The sequence below is a fragment of the Dioscorea cayenensis genome, chromosome 17 (assembly GCF_009730915.1).
Source record: "Dioscorea cayenensis subsp. rotundata cultivar TDr96_F1 chromosome 17, TDr96_F1_v2_PseudoChromosome.rev07_lg8_w22 25.fasta, whole genome shotgun sequence".
Lineage (NCBI taxonomy): Eukaryota > Viridiplantae > Streptophyta > Magnoliopsida > Dioscoreales > Dioscoreaceae > Dioscorea > Dioscorea cayenensis.
In genome coordinates, this window is record NC_052487.1 from 20178079 (window position 1) to 20197291 (window position 19213).

At 35.3% G+C, this 19213-nt stretch overlaps 2 protein-coding genes across 2 annotated transcripts; one reads left to right on the forward strand and one right to left on the reverse strand.

Annotated features, from left to right (window-relative positions):
* Positions 1-184: 184 nt before the first annotated feature.
* Positions 185-8129, forward strand: LOC120281235 (serine/threonine-protein kinase 38-like). The gene is made up of 14 exons (XM_039288109.1): positions 185-214; positions 291-466; positions 1726-1900; positions 2434-2517; positions 3060-3301; positions 3406-3646; positions 3810-3889; positions 4418-4502; positions 4726-4857; positions 4944-5057; positions 6792-6839; positions 7177-7243; positions 7371-7421; positions 7528-8129. The coding sequence occupies exons 1-14, from the start codon at positions 185-187 to the stop codon at positions 7608-7610; spliced, it is 1608 nt and encodes a 535-aa protein (XP_039144043.1). The 3' UTR covers positions 7611-8129.
* Positions 8130-9598: 1469 nt separating this feature from the next.
* On the reverse strand, positions 9599-18384 carry LOC120280198 (transcriptional elongation regulator MINIYO). The gene is given in 11 exon segments (XM_039286967.1): positions 9599-9941; positions 10033-10245; positions 10653-12497; positions 12499-12990; positions 13560-13748; positions 15176-15439; positions 15525-15630; positions 16296-16483; positions 16935-17050; positions 17145-17952; positions 18031-18384. Coding segments are annotated over 11 exon segments (4590 nt in total). The 5' UTR covers positions 18244-18384; the 3' UTR covers positions 9599-9785.
* Between the last annotated feature and the right edge of the window lie 829 nt (positions 18385-19213).

Below are 19213 nucleotides of genomic sequence, written 5' to 3' on the forward strand. Positions count from 1 at the left end.
AAAGAACTCTCTTGTTGTATAAGTGATTAAACATATAATTATAATATTAAAAACTAATGAATAGATCAAAAGAGATGCATGCCAATGGTAACAGTCCAAGATTATTAAAAGAAAACCAGCTATTTTTCCTTATATTTAATTTTTTATGAAAATAAAAACCAATCGTGATTCTATCCGTCTGATTATGATCCTACGGTTCATAATTCTCCATGAGGTTAATTACGTCTTCTATTTGTTTAATATTAAAATAATTCCTTAAAAAAGGGGAGAAAAAAAAAAGGAAGCGATAGAGATGGGGAGTGGAGAAGAAGGAGAAGAGAGAGGAGAGGAAATGGAGATGGAGATGGGGGGAGGAGGAGGAGCCGCAAGGATCTAGTCTCACCATGAAGCGTGTTGCGGCTGCCAAGCAGTTCATCGAGAACCATTATCGAGCACAGACGAAGAATCTTCAGGAGCGCAAGGAGAGGTTTTTTTTTTTTTGTTTGATCTGATCTTTGTTTGATTGCTGTTTTGTTTTGGTGATATTAGATTTTGCATTTGTGATTGGTTTTTCTGAGGTTGTTGATTGGAGAAGCAGGATTTGAATCTGGTGTTTTGAGAATTTGTGGTTAGGGTTTGGGATTTGGGATTTTAGATGCTTGGGTTTTTTTTTTGAGTGGTTGAGAAGTGTTTTGATTATGATTATATTGCATTAAAGACATCCAGAAACTTTGGGCATTGCTAGATATTGTTCTGTAGTATTGTTGGTTTATATTGTCAGTCTTCTGATGGTTGAATCTTGGGAGAAGAGTTCTGTATTTTTATGAACTGAATTTGGTGATAAATTGATCATGTTTATCCCCAAATGATTGATTTTGATGAGAAAAGCAAAACATTTTTAAAATGCTGAGCTTGGATCAATACCTTTGTTTTGTCATTGTTTGTTCTTTTTGTCCTGGATTTATGCAAAAGTGTGGACTTTTCTATATTGATGGTTGTTGCATGCTGCCCTATCATATTAGGTTGTGTTGGCTTTGTGATAGGAGTATCCATTTGTTCTTGTTTGATGAATGATGAACTTTTACACTGAAGCTACTGACTACTCTGGCTTGTGTTTAGCTTGTTGAGCTGAACTAGGTGGTGATTGAATTGCATTTCCTTAACAAATTATCGGACATTGATCTGTGCTAGTTTTCAATGTGGCATCTCTTCTTCATGTGGATCTGATATTTTCCCCAGAAACACAGCGGAACTTTTACCAGTCTTGAATTTGATATGCTTAATACTTGTCTTTACATTATCAGCTTTTTTTAAAGGTAATGTTTGGTCTTGTTTCATGAATTTGCCAAACTCTGAATTGGTTTGAAACTGAACGAGGCCATATTGATTTAAATTTCCTTTTTTTTAAATTGAAAACAGGTTCATGTGCATTTTAATTTATATTGATTGTCTAATAGTCCAGATTTGAGGAGTATTTCTGTTTCACAGGTTCACTAAAGCAATTCTTAACATCTTGTTGCGGAACGTAGGATAATACATCTTTAATGCTAGTTGAAAAGAGAATGAATAAAAAAAAAACTCTTACTGTGATGGTTCTAATGTTCATTTTTCTGTATATTTTTCTCTTCACATCTTGATTTAATTTCTTTTCATGCTCACAGCTCATCTTGTGGATGCATATTGATATGCTTCTTTGTTCTTGATGGGCTTTGTTGATGACACTGTTGATACTTGATGCAATTGCAGACGATGGGTTCTAGAGAGAAGATTAGCTTCTTCATGTGTTTCAAAGGAAGAACAAACTAATTTGATCAAGGATTTAGAAAGGAAGGAGACCGAGTTTATGCGGCTTAAAAGACATAAGATTTGTGTGGATGATTTTGAGCTGCTAACAATTATTGGGAGGGGAGCTTTTGGAGAAGTATAGATATACATATCCATACCATATTTTGGGTTTCTTCTGTGTATATGTTTAGTTGCTTTCTCTTTTGTATTTACCTTATGTATTTCTTCTCATACCTGAGAAAAGTTCTTTAGTATTTGCTCAGAACTAGCCACCTTTATATTATAGTTCTCAAATGGTGACTTTAGAAGGTAATATTTATCTGCTGTCTTAATGATTTTGATATAAACATGGTAGTTACTTGGATGATGCACCTCATCAAAAAATTCTACATGTGATTTTTGTAGCTAATTAATTAAATTAACAAATTGTTTGAGATAATCGCTTCCTACTACATAAAGGCAACATGCTCTTTCCTCAATCTAGGAATATAAAAAGCAACGGAAGTTTAATGCTATTTTCATGATAAGTTTGAAGTGCTGATTATGTTCTAAATCCCCTGAGAAATTTCATTATGCTTTTGTTTATTTATTTTTCTTATGAGAATTGTCTCATGTAAGAGATCATATTCAAATGGGTGTCTTTTGTGGACTTCAAATTTTCAATTACAGGTCAGGCTCTGCCGGGAAAAGTCTTCTGGAAATATCTATGCGATGAAGAAACTCAAAAAGTCTGAAATGCTTAGCAGGGGGCAGGTATGATACTAGTGTTGTTGTTATTATTATTATTATTATAAATACAATATAATGTTTCCTTTAGCAAGTCATTACCGTTACTTGTTAGGACCCTATATGTGAGCTCTTTTGCCATTTTCACATCATCAATTACTATGCCTGCGAATACTCCTGCATTGTGTGACCTTTAACAAACTTAATTCCTTGCATCATGGCTATAGGTGTTCATGTACAACTATTACACTATAACTGAAACACCGGTTTCCCTGAAGTATAGCTACACTAATCGCCAAACTTGCCTTTTTGAACTTGACATCTTTGTTGATCATCTGATTCTGTGGTAAAATAAAGCTTTGGAAGATGAATCTGGGAAACTTAAATATGTCTAGGTTAAGAACTTCCGAATTTGAATATATCAGCTATTTTATCATCACTGAGAGGCTTGCAATATTTCCATTTCTCTAGAGTTTACATCGTGTTCATTAGTTGTACTTCATCTATTCTTGATGATTTTTGCAAGTTGTCTTCTTGTAGTTATCATTTGCATTATCTTCTGATTACAGGTTGAGCATGTAAGAGCTGAAAGAAACCTTCTTGCTGAAGTTGCTAGCCATTGTATTGTGAAGCTCTACTATTCATTTCAAGATGCTGAATATTTATACCTGATTATGGAGTATCTTCCTGGAGGGGACATGATGACCCTTCTAATAAGAGAAGAAACCTTGACTGAAAGTGTGGCTAAATTTTACATTGCGCAGAGTGTGTTGGCCATTGAGTCTATTCATAAACATAACTATATTCATAGGTTAGTGTTTGGTTTCTCTCAGTGATTGTTGCATTTCAGTTGTGAATACGATTATCTTTATATCGCTGATATGCATCACCAATCTAGTTTAAAACTATATGCAGGGATATTAAACCTGACAATCTTCTGTTGGACAAAAATGGTCATATGAAGCTGTCTGATTTTGGTCTTTGCAAGCCGATTGACTGTGCAACTCTTATGACTCTTAATGAAAATGAGCCCTTGAATGATGAAAACCTTGAGTCAATGGATATTGATGGAGGCTTCCCAGATACTCATGGAAATAACAGGTGGAAAAGTCCCCATGAACAACTTCAGCACTGGCAAATGAACAGGAGAAAACTGGTATTTTTTTAAAAAAAATTTTGCATGATTTGTGCCTTCTATCTGCTACCTAGAGTTACTTTGGAGGGTATATTTCTTGTTAATTTTCGTTCTTGGTTACAAGCTTACAATTGCAACCATGAGTTCAACAGAAATTAATAGGCTATTAATATGCAAATTTCAGGCTTTCTCCACAGTGGGCACACCAGATTACATTGCTCCAGAAGTACTACTGAAGAAAGGATATGGCATGGAATGCGATTGGTTTGTAGTTATAAGCTTATTTTTTTAATTTCATGGTAGATTGCTGGTTAAAGTTCGAGGTTCTTGAGTGAATGCTACAGGTGTTACCATCTGTGTAGCTTATGTTGAGGTTTTGGTTATTGCTTCTTCTAGAAAGTTGAATTTGGTGATGTTTATGTTTTTTAAGATAACAGACTGATCACAGAGGTCCTTCCATGTCACTAAATTGTATGTTTTCTGCCATTTTTCAGTCAAGCTACTCTTTTTTAGAATCTTCACTGATTATGTCTCTTTTAGATATGAAGATGAGAATCTTTCATGTGTAGTGTAACTGATTTAGCAATGAGTTTACTACTTGCCCTGTGGTTATAAACTTATATATGTAGTATGCTAGGCTATAGTCTTGTTATAAGGGTTACTGGAAATTCCATATCTTGTTGTTGGAGTGATAAAATGATTTGGAAGTTTAGATTGACTCCTTTTGTGTTTGAATTTTCTTACATCTTTTTCTTGATACTCTTCTCTTGCCACTATTTTGCTAAGTTACAGGTGGTCATTGGGTGCAATAATGTACGAGATGCTGGTTGGTTGTCCTCCCTTTTATTCTGATGAACCAATGACCACATGTCGGAAGGTTAGTCTTATACCTCAACTAAATCAGCCATTATATTTCAATAAAGTATGTAGAATTTGAGAAAGGATACACTGTCCTGCTCAAGTGGCTATTTTGTTCTTTTAGGTCATGGTTGAACATGTACAGTTTAAATCAGTTTGTCTGCCATCCTCCTTTTGTAAATGAATTATCTTATTATCTCATCCAGCATGTGTTCGCTGATTCTTTTATTTTTTGGCTCAAGATTGTCCATTGGAGAAACCATTTGAAGTTTCCTGAGGAGACTCCATTGACATTCGAGGCAAAAGATCTTATTTGCAGATTACTCTGTGATGTAGATCACAGACTAGGAAGTGCAGGGGCACAACAAATAAAAGTATATGATTTACCATGTGAAGTCAATTCATTTTACTTTCTCTGATGTCTGCTAATTTATTTTGTTCATTCTATTGTTGTTTTCAGGCTCATCCTTGGTTTAAGGATATTGTGTGGGATAAATTATATGACATGGAGGCAGCATTCAAACCAGCAGTCAATGATGAACTAGATACACAGAACTTCCTAAAGTTTGATGAAGTATGATATTCTTCTATCCTTGTTTACCTTCCTAGTTTGTAGAAATAGCAACCTTGAACTTAAGAGTGTGTGTGGGTGACCTCACTGGTTGTGAGTGCCTTCAAGAATGCTTAATTATCTGTGTGCTTGTTGTAACATTTTTGACTTGTGCTTCTGCAACTTTCAAACAGAATTATTTGCCTTGTGGATTTTTCACTTTTGATAGACATGTTTATAATAGATGACGTAGGAAACCTGATTTCTTATAAATTAGAAATTTTTCATAAGATATGGATAGACATAAAACCATTGATCAAATTAACAGGATATCAATAAGAAACAGACTAATTAATAAGATAAAGGATCAAAGTTAACTACAATTAGATATTGATATGGATTAAGTGAAATCAAGCTAAACTAAACATGCAGCTCTATAATGCCCATCTTGGATAATAGAGCAGTATATGTACATCTTTTATTTTCTATTTTTAGAGAAATGGAATAACTGAGTCACAGATTTAAAACATACTGAAACCAAAAGAAAAGGTAAAATCACACATGTGGAGATAATCTTCTTAAAGAGTGCCTAGCAGGTAGGCATTGATGGTGTTAGATGCAAACCAAGATACCATGGTAGATCCAAACAACCTGAAAGCTTAGGCAATGAGAGAGTGAGACTTACATATTCAAATTCATATTTACTAAATTTGCTGACGTGGGACTATTTTGATGTGGGACTATTAGTTATTCTAATAGATGGAAGCATGCACACATGGCATGAAGATAGGACTTCATGGGAAAGGTTTTGCCGAACTTCAAGATCTTAGGGTGGTTTGTGGGATTTTAAAAGATTCTCATGTTCAGGAATTTGAAATGTCCATATAAACATAATTACAAATCAGAAGAGGTTTGTTTGGGTATGACTCAATAGTCAAGGGTTTTTGTCACTCTCACAACTTTGAGATCTAATTACTTAGAAGTCATAAGGGAAAAACAAAAATAATTTAACACTAGACTAAATATACTCATAAAGGCAAAAACAAAACAATTCTTTGGTGAGTCTTACATTTTAAATAGGATATTAACTAAACTTAAGAGCATCATAATCCCATTAGAAAAGTGGCATCAAAATCTTCCTTTAAGTAACAAGAGCAAGGAATCAACCAATTATGTGAACAAGAGCAAAAAGACCAAAATGCCCAGGAAGCAAATATATCTTAAAGCTTCAGTACAATGTACTGATTTCTTAATAATTGAATGGTGTTTTGCATATAAGCACATGTTAGCACTTTGAATTATTGCTATATTAAAACATGATAATGAGCACAATCACTTGTTATGTTTTTCTCAAGGGTTTAGGTTTCTTGTTTCTTGGAAAATTTTCACTCTCAATTTTTCCTCTTTTTTTTTTTAAATTTATATTTTCCTTTTCCTTTTCTTTTTGAAGTCCACCCTTTTTTTATTTTTTCCTCATGGTTTTACATCATATGCTTCATTATCTTTCTAATCTATTTAATTTTATGTGTGAAATTTCATGATTGTAAGAATTTTATTTTTCTTTAAATACCTTGTTTACTATGGCTCAATTTCTGTGCCTTATTAGTTCTTCTTAGATTTTTCATTCTCACATGCAAGTGTTACAAACAGATGGAAGAAACACAAAGGCTGTTCTTTAGGTTTTGCTTTATTATCAATCGCATGGCAGCCATTTTATTATTTTTACTTCTTTCATGAATTTTTTCCCTCCTGGAACAGGTGGATACTCCTGCTCCAGCAAAAACCAGTTCTGGAACATCCCGGAAGGTATCAAATTTCTCTCCTGTGTATAATGTCTATGTTATTTCATGCTTTTTTCCTTTTGCTTATTTTTTATTCCCACACCCTCAACACTAGGCAAAAATTTAAAAAGGAGCTCCTCTTATAAAAAATTAAGATGCTTATTCTCTTAAAATTAGGAAATTATAAATTCTTTTCTAGTGCACTAATCTCGAAGCAATTTGCAACCCATTTAGTGTATCATATCTTTCTTAGAGTACTTTGTGCCCCTCAGCCATTGTCTATACTATTATGTTGGCAAATTTAGTGAATTTCATTGAAGATTTTAAAGTTCTAAAATGTAGCTTAATGATATTTTGCGCAGATGTCGCTAACTCCTAAAGATTTAAGCTTTGTGGGGTATACATACAAAAACTTTGATGCTGTTAAAGGTTAGCCTCAATTTACATTTCATATCTTTTTTTCAAATACTCTAAATAGATAATAAAAACGAGTCAGTAATGTGATTCTCTTCATAACACTGAGTCACCTTCATATGTTCAACAATTTTTTTACCAGAGATGAGGAGAAGCACTTCACTTAAGCGGCTATCAATCAATTCAATCTTCGGTAACATTCTTGGCATAACTCAGAACAACAATTTCATTGCTCAAACTTTCTCGATGATTCTTTTACATGTTTTGGTATATTTTATTAACTGTGAGTCTGTGACCAGGTGATTCAGTCTCAACAGGAAAGAAATCTTCAATGGAGGAAATAGATAGCCCCATGGGCACCTCTAATCCAATGACTCCATAAAATCAAACCACTCAACAGTACTCTCCTAGCTCCCCAGATGAACACCGCCCGTTTAATGTGGCTGTCGGTGCCGCCTGCTTGTTTTTAGTCAGGTTTCGTACCCAAACATGTGAATCCGGTGAGCTATTGAGATACTGTTTAGCAGAACAAAAAAGACCGAAAGCTGTACAGAAGTGCATCAAGAACTCTGACAGGAAGACCATTCTGTGATATGTTTTACTGATGATGAGTTGTACCATTTGTCTCTGTAGTTTTTATGATGTAATCTCTATCCTGGCTGCCCAGGTTGGCAAGCAAGAACAAAACATTGCCTTCTCTTGTGGCAGTTATGGCCTGTCTTTATTTTCATCTCCTTTCATTCTGCTTTTAAACAGAATGATTTTGCCATATATGTTAAAGAGAATGCAAATTGTAGTGATTAATGGACTTATGAGGATTGCAGGTGTCTTACCAAATCAAGGGTGTTTATTTTTGGATAAACATGCTGAGCTGTTTTGGAATAAAATCAATGCTTATTTATCTTCTTCATTTATATCGTTCAGTATGTGTGTTCTTTGTGTAGACATGGAGTGTTGATGTAGGAATGAGAAGTTGAGGTTCAAGTTTGTTTGAGAGTCTGCATAATTATTATTTAACATTTTGTATTTTTTTTAATAAGTGTGTAATTGTTTATTTGGATGAGTTATTATATAAGTACTTTAGTATTTATATATGAAAAATATTTTTACCCAGAGAAAAAGAACCCCCGTTATTTTTGTTGATTTTAACAGGCTTTTCCCCGTTGTTATTTATTTATTTATTTATTGTCATAAGCAAACCCAAATACAAAATGTATTTATGAAAAAATTGTAAAAATATTTAAAGCAAGACAATGATGAAGAATAAATCAAAAAATAAATACTAATCAAAATTAGCACGAAGTTCAAAGATTCACTCAGATGCAAATTAAAAACTCCAACAAATTCCTTCATCATATGTTTAAAACATACATATATATATATATATATATGTATATTACTTTCACACTTCACAATCCACTGAAAGAAAAGGGGGAAAAAAACTCTGAATACTCTTCTGTAGACAAATAGCCAATGCACCATTACCAATAAACAATGCTTGCTCTCCAATGTCTCCAGCCCAAGTCCAAATCCTACTATTCTCATCCAATTTCAACACATTAAACCTGCGTGTCCTAAAACTTGGAACCACTTCAAGACCTAGTTCTACAATCATAAACATATCTCAAGTTTTCCATTGCACTACATACTATCAATTCCCACAAAACCAATTGAAATTTATGATAAAAACACTACTTTTCCATCAAGCAGCAGCCATCAAAATCCCAACCCTGAAAATAACCTAACTCAGTCACTGTAAAACAGATTATTATGGCGTATAAGATCGATCACACACACACCTCATCAATCACAACAATTGAACCCAAGTCTTATCTCCATACCTAGCAACCTGAGGCAGTTCTGCGTTCCATGCCTTTGATTAACATGACCATAAAATCACTGGCAGTTCCGAAGAAGAGCACTGCTTTCATTTTGTTCCAAAAGGATTTATTCGGGTAAGGAGCAGTAATAGAAGGCAGGGGAATGTGAACCAAGGTGATTAGTTTGAGTAGTTGCATTGCTAGAGTTTACGTAGAGACAGTAACAAGCCAGCCTTTTGAAGATCCGATAGAGTGATTGATTGGTCGATGAGGAAATGCAGTATTGTGTATGGGTTGAGTTTGATTCAAAGTCCTTCAAAATCATAATTTGCATATAGCCTAGAAAAATCATAGTTTTCATGGTTATATGTATATATATACACACACCATCACAAAACATCAAAATTTGTTTGTATATTCTCTCATTGGAAAAACAATTGCAGGGATATATTATATCATCTATATGCAAATTTCCCGTATCTATGTTCTTCACACATATTGCATGAAATCTAATTAATGCTTGCACATACACCCCTACAAGTTTCTAGGATTAGAGATAAGTTTTCTTGACTTGCCATAATTTTGTTATATTACTCGAGTAACTCAACTAGGGCAATAAACTTTAATTAGCCCTATGTAGAAGCATAATACATATTAGCAGAGTATATACGATCTAGATTTACAAAACTAAATAAGAAAAAGATGATTACCAACACCAACCAATATGATTAGCTTGCCTATACAAGAGTTTTGAGCTTCTCCACTTGAGCCAAAAGGACAGAATTATCATCACAAGCTTCTTTCAACAGCTGAAACCTCCTTTCAAGTTCAACTTTACTAGGTGACTCTTCAGACTCAACCAGTCTGTATTTGAGAAAACTCAAAAACATACCCTGTGAAAAATGGAATGCCAAACGGAGAGGTTACACAACAATCTTTGTGTTTGAACAAAGTTATAAATAATACAAGAGGTTTTTGTTTTACCTCTTGATGTTGCTTCTGTGAGTAACTGCGAAGAAGAGACTTGGCTAACTTATTTCTTAGCGGTAGCTTATCAGAAGGACTGACCGTATTGAATATGAAACATGAAAGGTTATGAAGAGCCAGTGAGAAACTGATGGATCCTCGAGTTGCAGCTCTATCAAGACCACCAGAAGTCCATGATCGAACATATGCCTCTAGAATTTTTTCATTGCCCTGTGCATGAAGTTTGGTTATCATTAATTGGAAGTGTTTATTCTTTCAGTTGGCAACAGAAATACAGCCTTAAATGGAAGACAACCAAGAGACAAAGGGCAACATCCTGAGCTCCTGGGCTTCCTCCTCACAAATATCATTCATTTGATAAAATGGAAGCAAACAAATCATGTTCTCAATGAAAATGATGTGATACTTATGCACATTCAAGAACTTCATGAGATCGATTCTGGCAATTAGGCATGAAGATGATTTATATCTTATTATTAGGACGAAATTTAAATAAAAAAAAATGAGGATATACTTAGTACTGCATATCTGCTAAATTATTTCAATGAAAAAATTGCTGTTAAGTATCAATATCCAGTAGTCTATTGTAAAAGAAAAAGGTGAGTAATCAGCATTACCTCAAGGGGCTCCAGGTACCCTTCAGCATCAGCAAAGCACTCTGTTAAAGGAGGCAAGAGTTCAAGTAAATGAGCATTAGAGAGTGCATTCCAGGCAGCAAGTCTGACAGCAACTTCAACGGACCGATGCAAGTAAAGTGCAACTTGCCGACCATAAATTCGGTCACCATAAGATATAGCACCAAACTGTTCAATAAGATTCTCAATAAAAGTAGTGTAGCTTTCATGAACCTGTGTTTGGAAATTAAGAAATTCCAGGCTACTGGTTTGATCCTTAACCAATGTGGCTGAAGAAACTGAAGCTTTCTCATTCTTCATCTGCAAATCTTTTACAGGTCTGGATCTCAACAGATCAAGCTGTTTTCCATAGAATTCTTGTAAAGTCTCATAAATATTCCTACTCCTCTCATCCAAAAGCACATCCATACCACCATGCAAAGACACAGATAAAGCATGTAATTTCCAAACCAAAGGCACGCCTGAAACTGGAGATTCCTCCTGATCAGAGTGAAAGAAAAATGATGCTTCCAGGCCTAAGAGAAGAAAAAGTCCACCTTTAGCCACATCAAGTTCATTGGTGGATGAATACATGTTGTTGCCTTTATCAACACCAATGCTTGATATTGCACTCAGAAACCAATGTGGGGGGAGTGGCAATCTCTGGTGTGCCAACTGTATAAGCAAAGAGTTGCCATCATGATATCTTTCAGATCCTTCTGCTGTTTCTAGATCCTCATGAATAGTTTCCAAAGCACCAATTGCTCCAGAAATTTTATGATTCTGATTTCTTGAGTCTACTTTATGAAGCATTTTTTTCTTAACATCTAACCACCTGTTCCGAAAGTGAGAATTTAAAACCTCACTGAAAAATATACACTCTTCTTCTTTATATTGCAAGTTAAATGATTTAATTCCCATGACATGGCATAGGTTATTCACACAAAAGGTTAGATACTTCAGTATAGGAGCTTGAAGCAACAAATCTAATGCCTGAGCAAAGGTCACTCCATCACCAGGTCCTACAATCAAACATACTCTCAAAATGGAACAAATTACTTGCAAAACCAAAGACATATTTCCAGATCTCTCTTTTTCCAGCTCTCTAATGTTGGCCACAACAAGATTATCTATGAGTTCTGCCCGGAAAATCTTAATTAAGTCTAGAATCAGCTTTGAATCTTCTTGTGCAAGCAAAACATAAGGAGACCAATATCCTCCACCAGATGAGCCCCAACCTACTCCAATACCAGGAGCAGGTCCTCCTCTACCAAACATTTCAATAGACTGCACAATATGGCATTCTGATGACAAGAAAGTCATAAACAATTCCAGAACCGCCTTCAAATCATTTTGAGCCCACTTAACAACACCTTCTTCTAGTATCCTTTCAGCTACTTTTAGGTTACATCCTTCTTGGCGCTCACTGCAATATGCTTTCCTAGCTCTCTGAATACATCTGTCAACTGAGGAAGAAATCCGTACTACCCCAAGAAGACAACTTACAGAAGACAATGATACATCATGATTAGCATGGCGTCTAAAATAGCACAGAACATCAGTTAAAGATCCCCCTTCTGAGTGGAACCCTTCTGAGTCCAGGTCTCCTGAACAAAGGAAATTCATAAAGCAGTTGTTTACAATCGCAAGGCCAATCTTGGGAACAAATTTAGGCAACCATGGCAAGGAGGTGTTATTTTGCGAACCATCCATTTCCTCTGTAGCTATTCGAGTGAGTACAGTACATAGCATGTGTAAAACTGAAGAGATCACCCAAAGTATGCAGCTTGCATACCGATCTTCAACATCATTAATTAACTTCTTATCTGGGACCCATTAACACAGATACAACTGGAATGGCTTTTAATGATAACCAGTTTACAGCTAGGTCAACCATTGGTGTTACATAACTCCAACACCAGATCTCCATGTTATCACCAGAGAAGGCAATGTGTTGCTTATTTAATTGCTCCATTGCATGGAGATTTGGTAGTGTCTGAGCAAGGGCTCCAAGCACAAGATACGCTTCCCTTGTGACAGAAGCATATTCATCTAGGATATTGTTCTCAATTAGTTTGTCTAATGCAGGGATGCTCAACCACAAGCACATTGCAGGGAAGAAATCTGGAAAGTAACCTAAGCAATATCCGTACGTAATGCAAACCTTCCAAAGGCATAATTGTTCAACCATCAGAGCAGAAGCTAACCTACAATATTCCTTTCCAGATTTTACCCAGTGATCAAGAGTGAAAGAATTTTTATACCAAAGCCACATTGCCTTCTGAAATGCCCCGCTCTTTACAATGTCTGTGCAGATCTCTTTGCTACATTTAGCCAAAACCTGCATTCAAAAGTGAAATGGTTGAGTGCAAACTTACTAGAATTTACTAACTGCAGGACAAGGAGAGAAAGAAGAGATTGAAAAAAACCATTTACAAAAATTAATTCCTGCAACAAGAAAGAAAACCTGTAAATTATTAAACAGTTCAACAGCTCATGCAAATGAAACAAAAGCTACTCGCAAAAAGAAAAATGTAAGTGTGCAACTATAAGCAGCCATAGACCAAACTCTTGCAAAGACATTTCATTATGGAGAAATTGAAGCTAAAGAGCAATGAATTTCACATGGAAGCATTAGACAAATACAACAAGAAGGTTCACACATGAAAGCAAGAAAAAAAAGTCACGCCAAAATATAATATTAGTATTTAATACATGAAGATAGAAATAGAAATAATTATAATAGAGCAAAGGAATTTTAGTATTGCAGGTACTCATATCAAGAAAAAAATTGAGATCCTAAAACAAAAAAAAAAGGTCCATATGTAAAATAGAAGGAATAATAACATCATTTTCAGCTTAGTAAAACAGGGAGAATCTCATAACCAGAGATTGATGACAGAAGCTCACCTTTAGAAAAGTGGTTGCTTTTATTTGGGATGGATAAAGCTCCATGGCACCTTGCTTAGTGAAAACCTTAATCACGGATTGAACCAACCTTGGACATTTCAAGATGGCATTCACAGATGTCGGAGAATGTCTAGCTAATGCAACAAGTATTGAAACCAGACATTCTTCCAGAGTTGGCAGAGGTTCCATCTGTATCAACAAAATGAGAGAAACAATAGTGTATCTTGGACGACTACTACTTCAAATATGTACAGAAATCAAAGCATGTGGCATATAATTTGGGCCCTAATTGAAAATAAATCAGAGAAAGGATATGGAGTAAGTATAAATCAGGGAAAGGATAAAAAGAAACATTTTGCACCAGAGTTGCAAGCTCATAAAATCAACAGTGAAATTCATTCCCATAAATCATTACTAGAATCAGTACGGCAGTTCATTTTGCGGTATTTCAAAAACTAATTTATCAAAGAATGGAGTATTTCAAATATAACATGGATCTTTAATCAATTTATTCAATCTGATCCTATTCCATAGGATATAGTAAATAGCATTCCTTCATGCTGGCCCATTTTTACTTCAGACAAAAGCTTAAATCTTAACCCACAAAAAGGTTTTAACAAAATTCATGTCGATTACATGTAAAATATCCTACTCATGTTAAATAAGAAAGTTGTCAGAGATTGAATAACCTAAAAAAGGTCATTGTCACCAAGTCTCCACCCTGTCAGATGCCACAATTGCCAACTCTCTTGCCAATGCTATGGCCACTGAGTTCTCAGAACAGATATAACATTATGTGAAAACTACGTGATGTCATAAACCTTGGCTATCAATCTCAAAAAAAAAAATTGCTAGTTAAGGTCATGTGATATCCTGAGATGGAGAAATACAGAAAAGGTCAAAGAGAAAATTTAGATAATACAAAGCTCACAGACTTATCACTTACGAGTTAAAAGAGAATCGATTAAGATAGCGATAGGCATGTCTTTAGGTGACTCATAAATGCCCCCATAAGAAAGGTGGGAGGTTGTAGAAGAGAGAAAGACAGACATAAAAAAGTGTTTAGCAGGAACTTTGTGTAATGATATAATAGACCTTGGTTTATCTAGTCTTTTGGCCTTAACAGAGCAACATAGAAAAGAAAGATTCATGTAACCAACCTCAAATAGTTGGGACTAATGGCTTGTTGTTGTTGTTGTTGAAAGTCCCCAGACTGCGTAGCAAGTATTCAAGTTTATCAATCATCTTTCCTTCAACTATTTTAAGTTTGAAGCGCAAAGAAGGTATAGCTCTAATCAAGAATTACTTATGCACATCTTTAGTAACATATCATTGCCTACAAACTGAGCACTTTGTTTGGAAAAATTAAATGCTAACCTCTTATGTAACTTCGAAAACTGTATTGATCCAAGACATACATTTATAAGCATGGCAAGTAGATAAAGATAAAAATCCTAAACCAAAGGGTCAGTTCTAGACAAGTATAAGATAACAAGCTGATTTTAAATCCTGATAGACAGAATGATAAAAATTACGTAAAAGTAAAAGATCAAGAAAATAAACACACCATTCTGATATGGAAACAGAAAAATTCGCAGATAATCATCATTTCTAACCTCCAAAAGATAGCAAATTCTAGGTAGTATTCCCATTCTAATAAGACCAGCAGCAACATCTTGTTCGGCCACAACAATGTCATCTTGAATTGTATGTTTTTCCTCGCCATCATCCTCATCATCATCATTGCCAGAGAATGGAAGTATGTTGGAAGGTTTTGCATTGTACTTCCAAAAACCACCACGAAGGAAACCATCACTAATCTCAGGTCTACTCCGAAATACAGGAGCAATGCAAATATCTCCCAAATGAGTTGGCGATTTCTGGGGAAAAAAATTAAAGAACGTATTATTTAAATCAAGAAAATCAACAAAATTAGGGTAGATTACTACCACATGTTGGCCATACCTCTAAAATGTCAAAAAATTTCTCATTTATGTCACAGCTCAGTATGCATTCAAGCACCTTAGCACAAGCTAAAACAACAGAATCATGATTATCATCCAACGCAATCCTGGTCAGGAGTTTAACACAATTGTCAGCAATAAGACAACTCCATAATATATATATATATATAAGTAAAAACTTGCACATCAAACTGATAAGCACAACTCTGAATTCACTTTGATGTTTGACGAAAGGATATATTAACTACACAAGATGCATGATTCGACTGTGATGTAAGAGCCCCCTTAATTGTGTTTAAGAAAGCAGAATCCAAAAGATTAAGAAAACGACAATAAATTTATTCCACTTTTGACTACTTAAGATTGTAGTATGACAAAGTTCTACTCCAAAACTTTCCATGATCAAAATAAAACATAATAACAAATAAATAGCCTATCTTAAAGAGAATACTTACTGGTTTCCAATCTTTGGAAAAAACAAAAACAAAACAATATTACCACAAAGTCTGCTTTGAATTCTCTATAACTAAAGCGTAATAAATTTTATGTAGTAAAAACCTTGAGAGACACATTAAAAACTGGCAAATGCTTCTCAAACCAATTGACAGCACGAGCAATATGGGGAAAACTCAACTAATTGCTTTCCCATCATTTTGAAAGAGATCTAGCATATAAAGGGAATTTATGCACCCAGGATAAGAAAAGCGAAGATATATATAAAGCACTACACAAGAAATACATATCAAGACATAAGAAAACATTATATATGCACCTTAATGACAAGACTATCTGGGGTTCAGGCCCAAGGGCAAAGCCCCAGACTGCCTGCCAATCAACAAATTTGTTCATATGATTAGTTTTTCCATCATGAAACCCAGTCTCCTCCCTTTGCAAGCTGTGTAAAGCTCGATTTAAGACAGCACCAAGTAGCTGCAAAGCAAGGGCCCGTTGTCCAGGTACCTGAAATAATCATTGAATTCAAAGCAATGAGCACAAGGAGAAGTAACCCATCACTTTTGTTTCTTAGTACTATATGAAATAGCAGAGTAGTTTTCCACACTAGTATTGTTATGCCTTGCAAATGTAAATAGCATAGAGAACACATTAAATTTAAATAAACAAACCTATCTCTCTGCATAATGTATAGCTTGTAGGAAATAATGGTGAACACTCACAATATTGCTTGTGCTTTACATTTCTTAAATAACACAAATTAGCAGTAACAAGTATCATAATAAATCAGTCACAGAACTTCTGTATTACAATATAACTGTTTGCATATGATGACTATTAATCCATCAACCAACCTTTTTCTTCACCAATGACCTCTGCTTTTAACAAAATACCATAACACAGATGATAGCTTGATACATATCATGATGCGTGATAAGTTAGATGCATAGTGACATACCATACTACGAATGAGTTCTGTTGCTTCTTTAATGGTGTATCCTACAGAAGCAGGATCCCCCTCAGTTCGCAAGAAGTCTCGTTCAGCTACGTTATACTGGCGTAAAGGATTCTGACCTGCACATACCAAGGAAGCCAACAAATAGACAAAAAAAAATTTAGGTTTTTATTGATATGGCATGCAAACACAAAAAAAAAAAATGGTGCTTACTGTTAGACTGTTCTAGACTTGAACCAATCCCCAAAGCATTCCCTTCCAGAGAAAACCTCAACTCCCTGACCTTCTCAACTCTCCCACTCCAACCCTTCCACAAGTTACTACTGGCAGCTCCATCCTGACCAGGCAATCTCACCATTGCAGAACTCTTCTGGCCTTCATCAACAGAACAACACCCTATCTCCGGCAGCCCCTTCTCAAGCACAGCACCATTATCCTTCTTCTTCTCCAACTTGGCTTTCCCTCGCTTCCTCAACATATCCACTAATCTAGGATCCATCTTCTCCATTATTTCTGCCTGTGCCTCTCCAATCTCATCTGACGACATCTCCTTCAACCGGGCAATGTTCTCCGCATCAATGCCATCCATGAGAGACGGAGTCAAGCTGCCAATAAGCCCAGCTCCGGACACTTCCCTTTCAACACTTCTAACCTCCGCTAAAGCATCCACTTCCATACCAGAAGGCAAATCCTTCTTCCTCGCACCATCCATTTGCTCCCTCACACTACTAGCTTCCACAACAGAGATTACACGCGGTGAGGATGCATCAGCGCGCGAACCCTTATTCTCAATTTGTTCCCTTCTATCAGATAACTTCATGCTCTTCTTCATCACCACCGACTTCGCGGAGGATTCCTCAGCCACCAATTCTCTCCACATACTGAAATCCAAGCCCTTCTTCTCCTTCCTCTGGATCCGAGTGGCCATCGAAGCTACAGGCTCATAATCCGTGTTATCCACATCCTCCCCCTCATCATCCTTCCCATCAACATCCATCTCCGTTCTCGCCGGAGCCCAATGCTGCGAGACCAACCATCAAAGCCACCAAAAAAACACCCAAGAAAACGAGAGACGAAGAAGGAAGAGATCGGGAAGTACCGGACCGTGTGATCGGTGACGAGCGACAGGAAAAGGAACAACCGAGGGTTTAGGCAAGGAGACATTCCGAGGCGCTGAAGAAGGGGAAGAGGAGGAGAAACCCTTCTCGATGATGCTGCCGACAAGGGACGAAGCATGGTGGATTTCCTCGACCTTCTTCTTGGTAGCTGAGAAGCTTGCATGACTGCGCTTCTTGGCTGGAGCTCCATCCATGGCGATCTTTGGAGCTTTTTTGGCTTGGAAAACAATCAAGAAGTACGACCTGTTCGACAAAATGTTCAAATGAACCCTAGACGCGCGCCGCCCTTTTATACTCTCTTATTATAAATATCAAAATGGTCACTCTGTTTTGCGTTTTTCGTCTTTTTAGTCCCTCTAATATAAAATCTGCTCTTTTAGTCCTCGTATTTGTATATTTTTGTCTTTTTACTCTCTACAATTGATAATCTGCTTTTTGGTTACCGTATTCTAGCGTTTTCATTCTTTTTCCTCCGATTCATTACATTTAAAAAGGACTCAAAAAGGCGATTAAAGTCGATTAGAGGGACCAAAAAGATGCAATGTAAAATCTGAGGATCAAAAAGACGTATTTTATACTAGAGGGACTGAAAGGGACGGAAAACGTAAAATAGAGGGACCATTTTGATATTTTGACCTTTATTTTATTTTATTTTATTTTCGACAATGAACTTTATCTTATTTCAAATTATTTCCTAATTTTATGTATTAAAAAATTAATTTTTTTTATTAGGTCACATATATATTTATATATGACCATATATTTCCAATAAATCATATAATATAACTTATTTTTATAGCTCTTTTAAAGATGATGCTCTTTTCATCTTTTAATTTTCGATTTTTTCTTCAGATATATTTATTAGAGATAAAAGCACAATAATTACATGAATAAAAATAATTTAAGATGAAAAAAATCATATGATAAAATATATAACCTAAGCTACGCTAACAAGTGCACATTGTCAAAGCTACCATATCTGAAAGGAGAATTTTACATAAGATGTTAAATATATATTTTTTATTTCTATTTTTGATAAAATAATAGAAAAAATAGATAAAAAAAAAACATGATCAAAACTCAAAAAGTACTAATATGAAACATGTTCAAATCCCAATCCACAGATAAAAAAGTACAAATATTATAAAACTTAACTCCTCATGT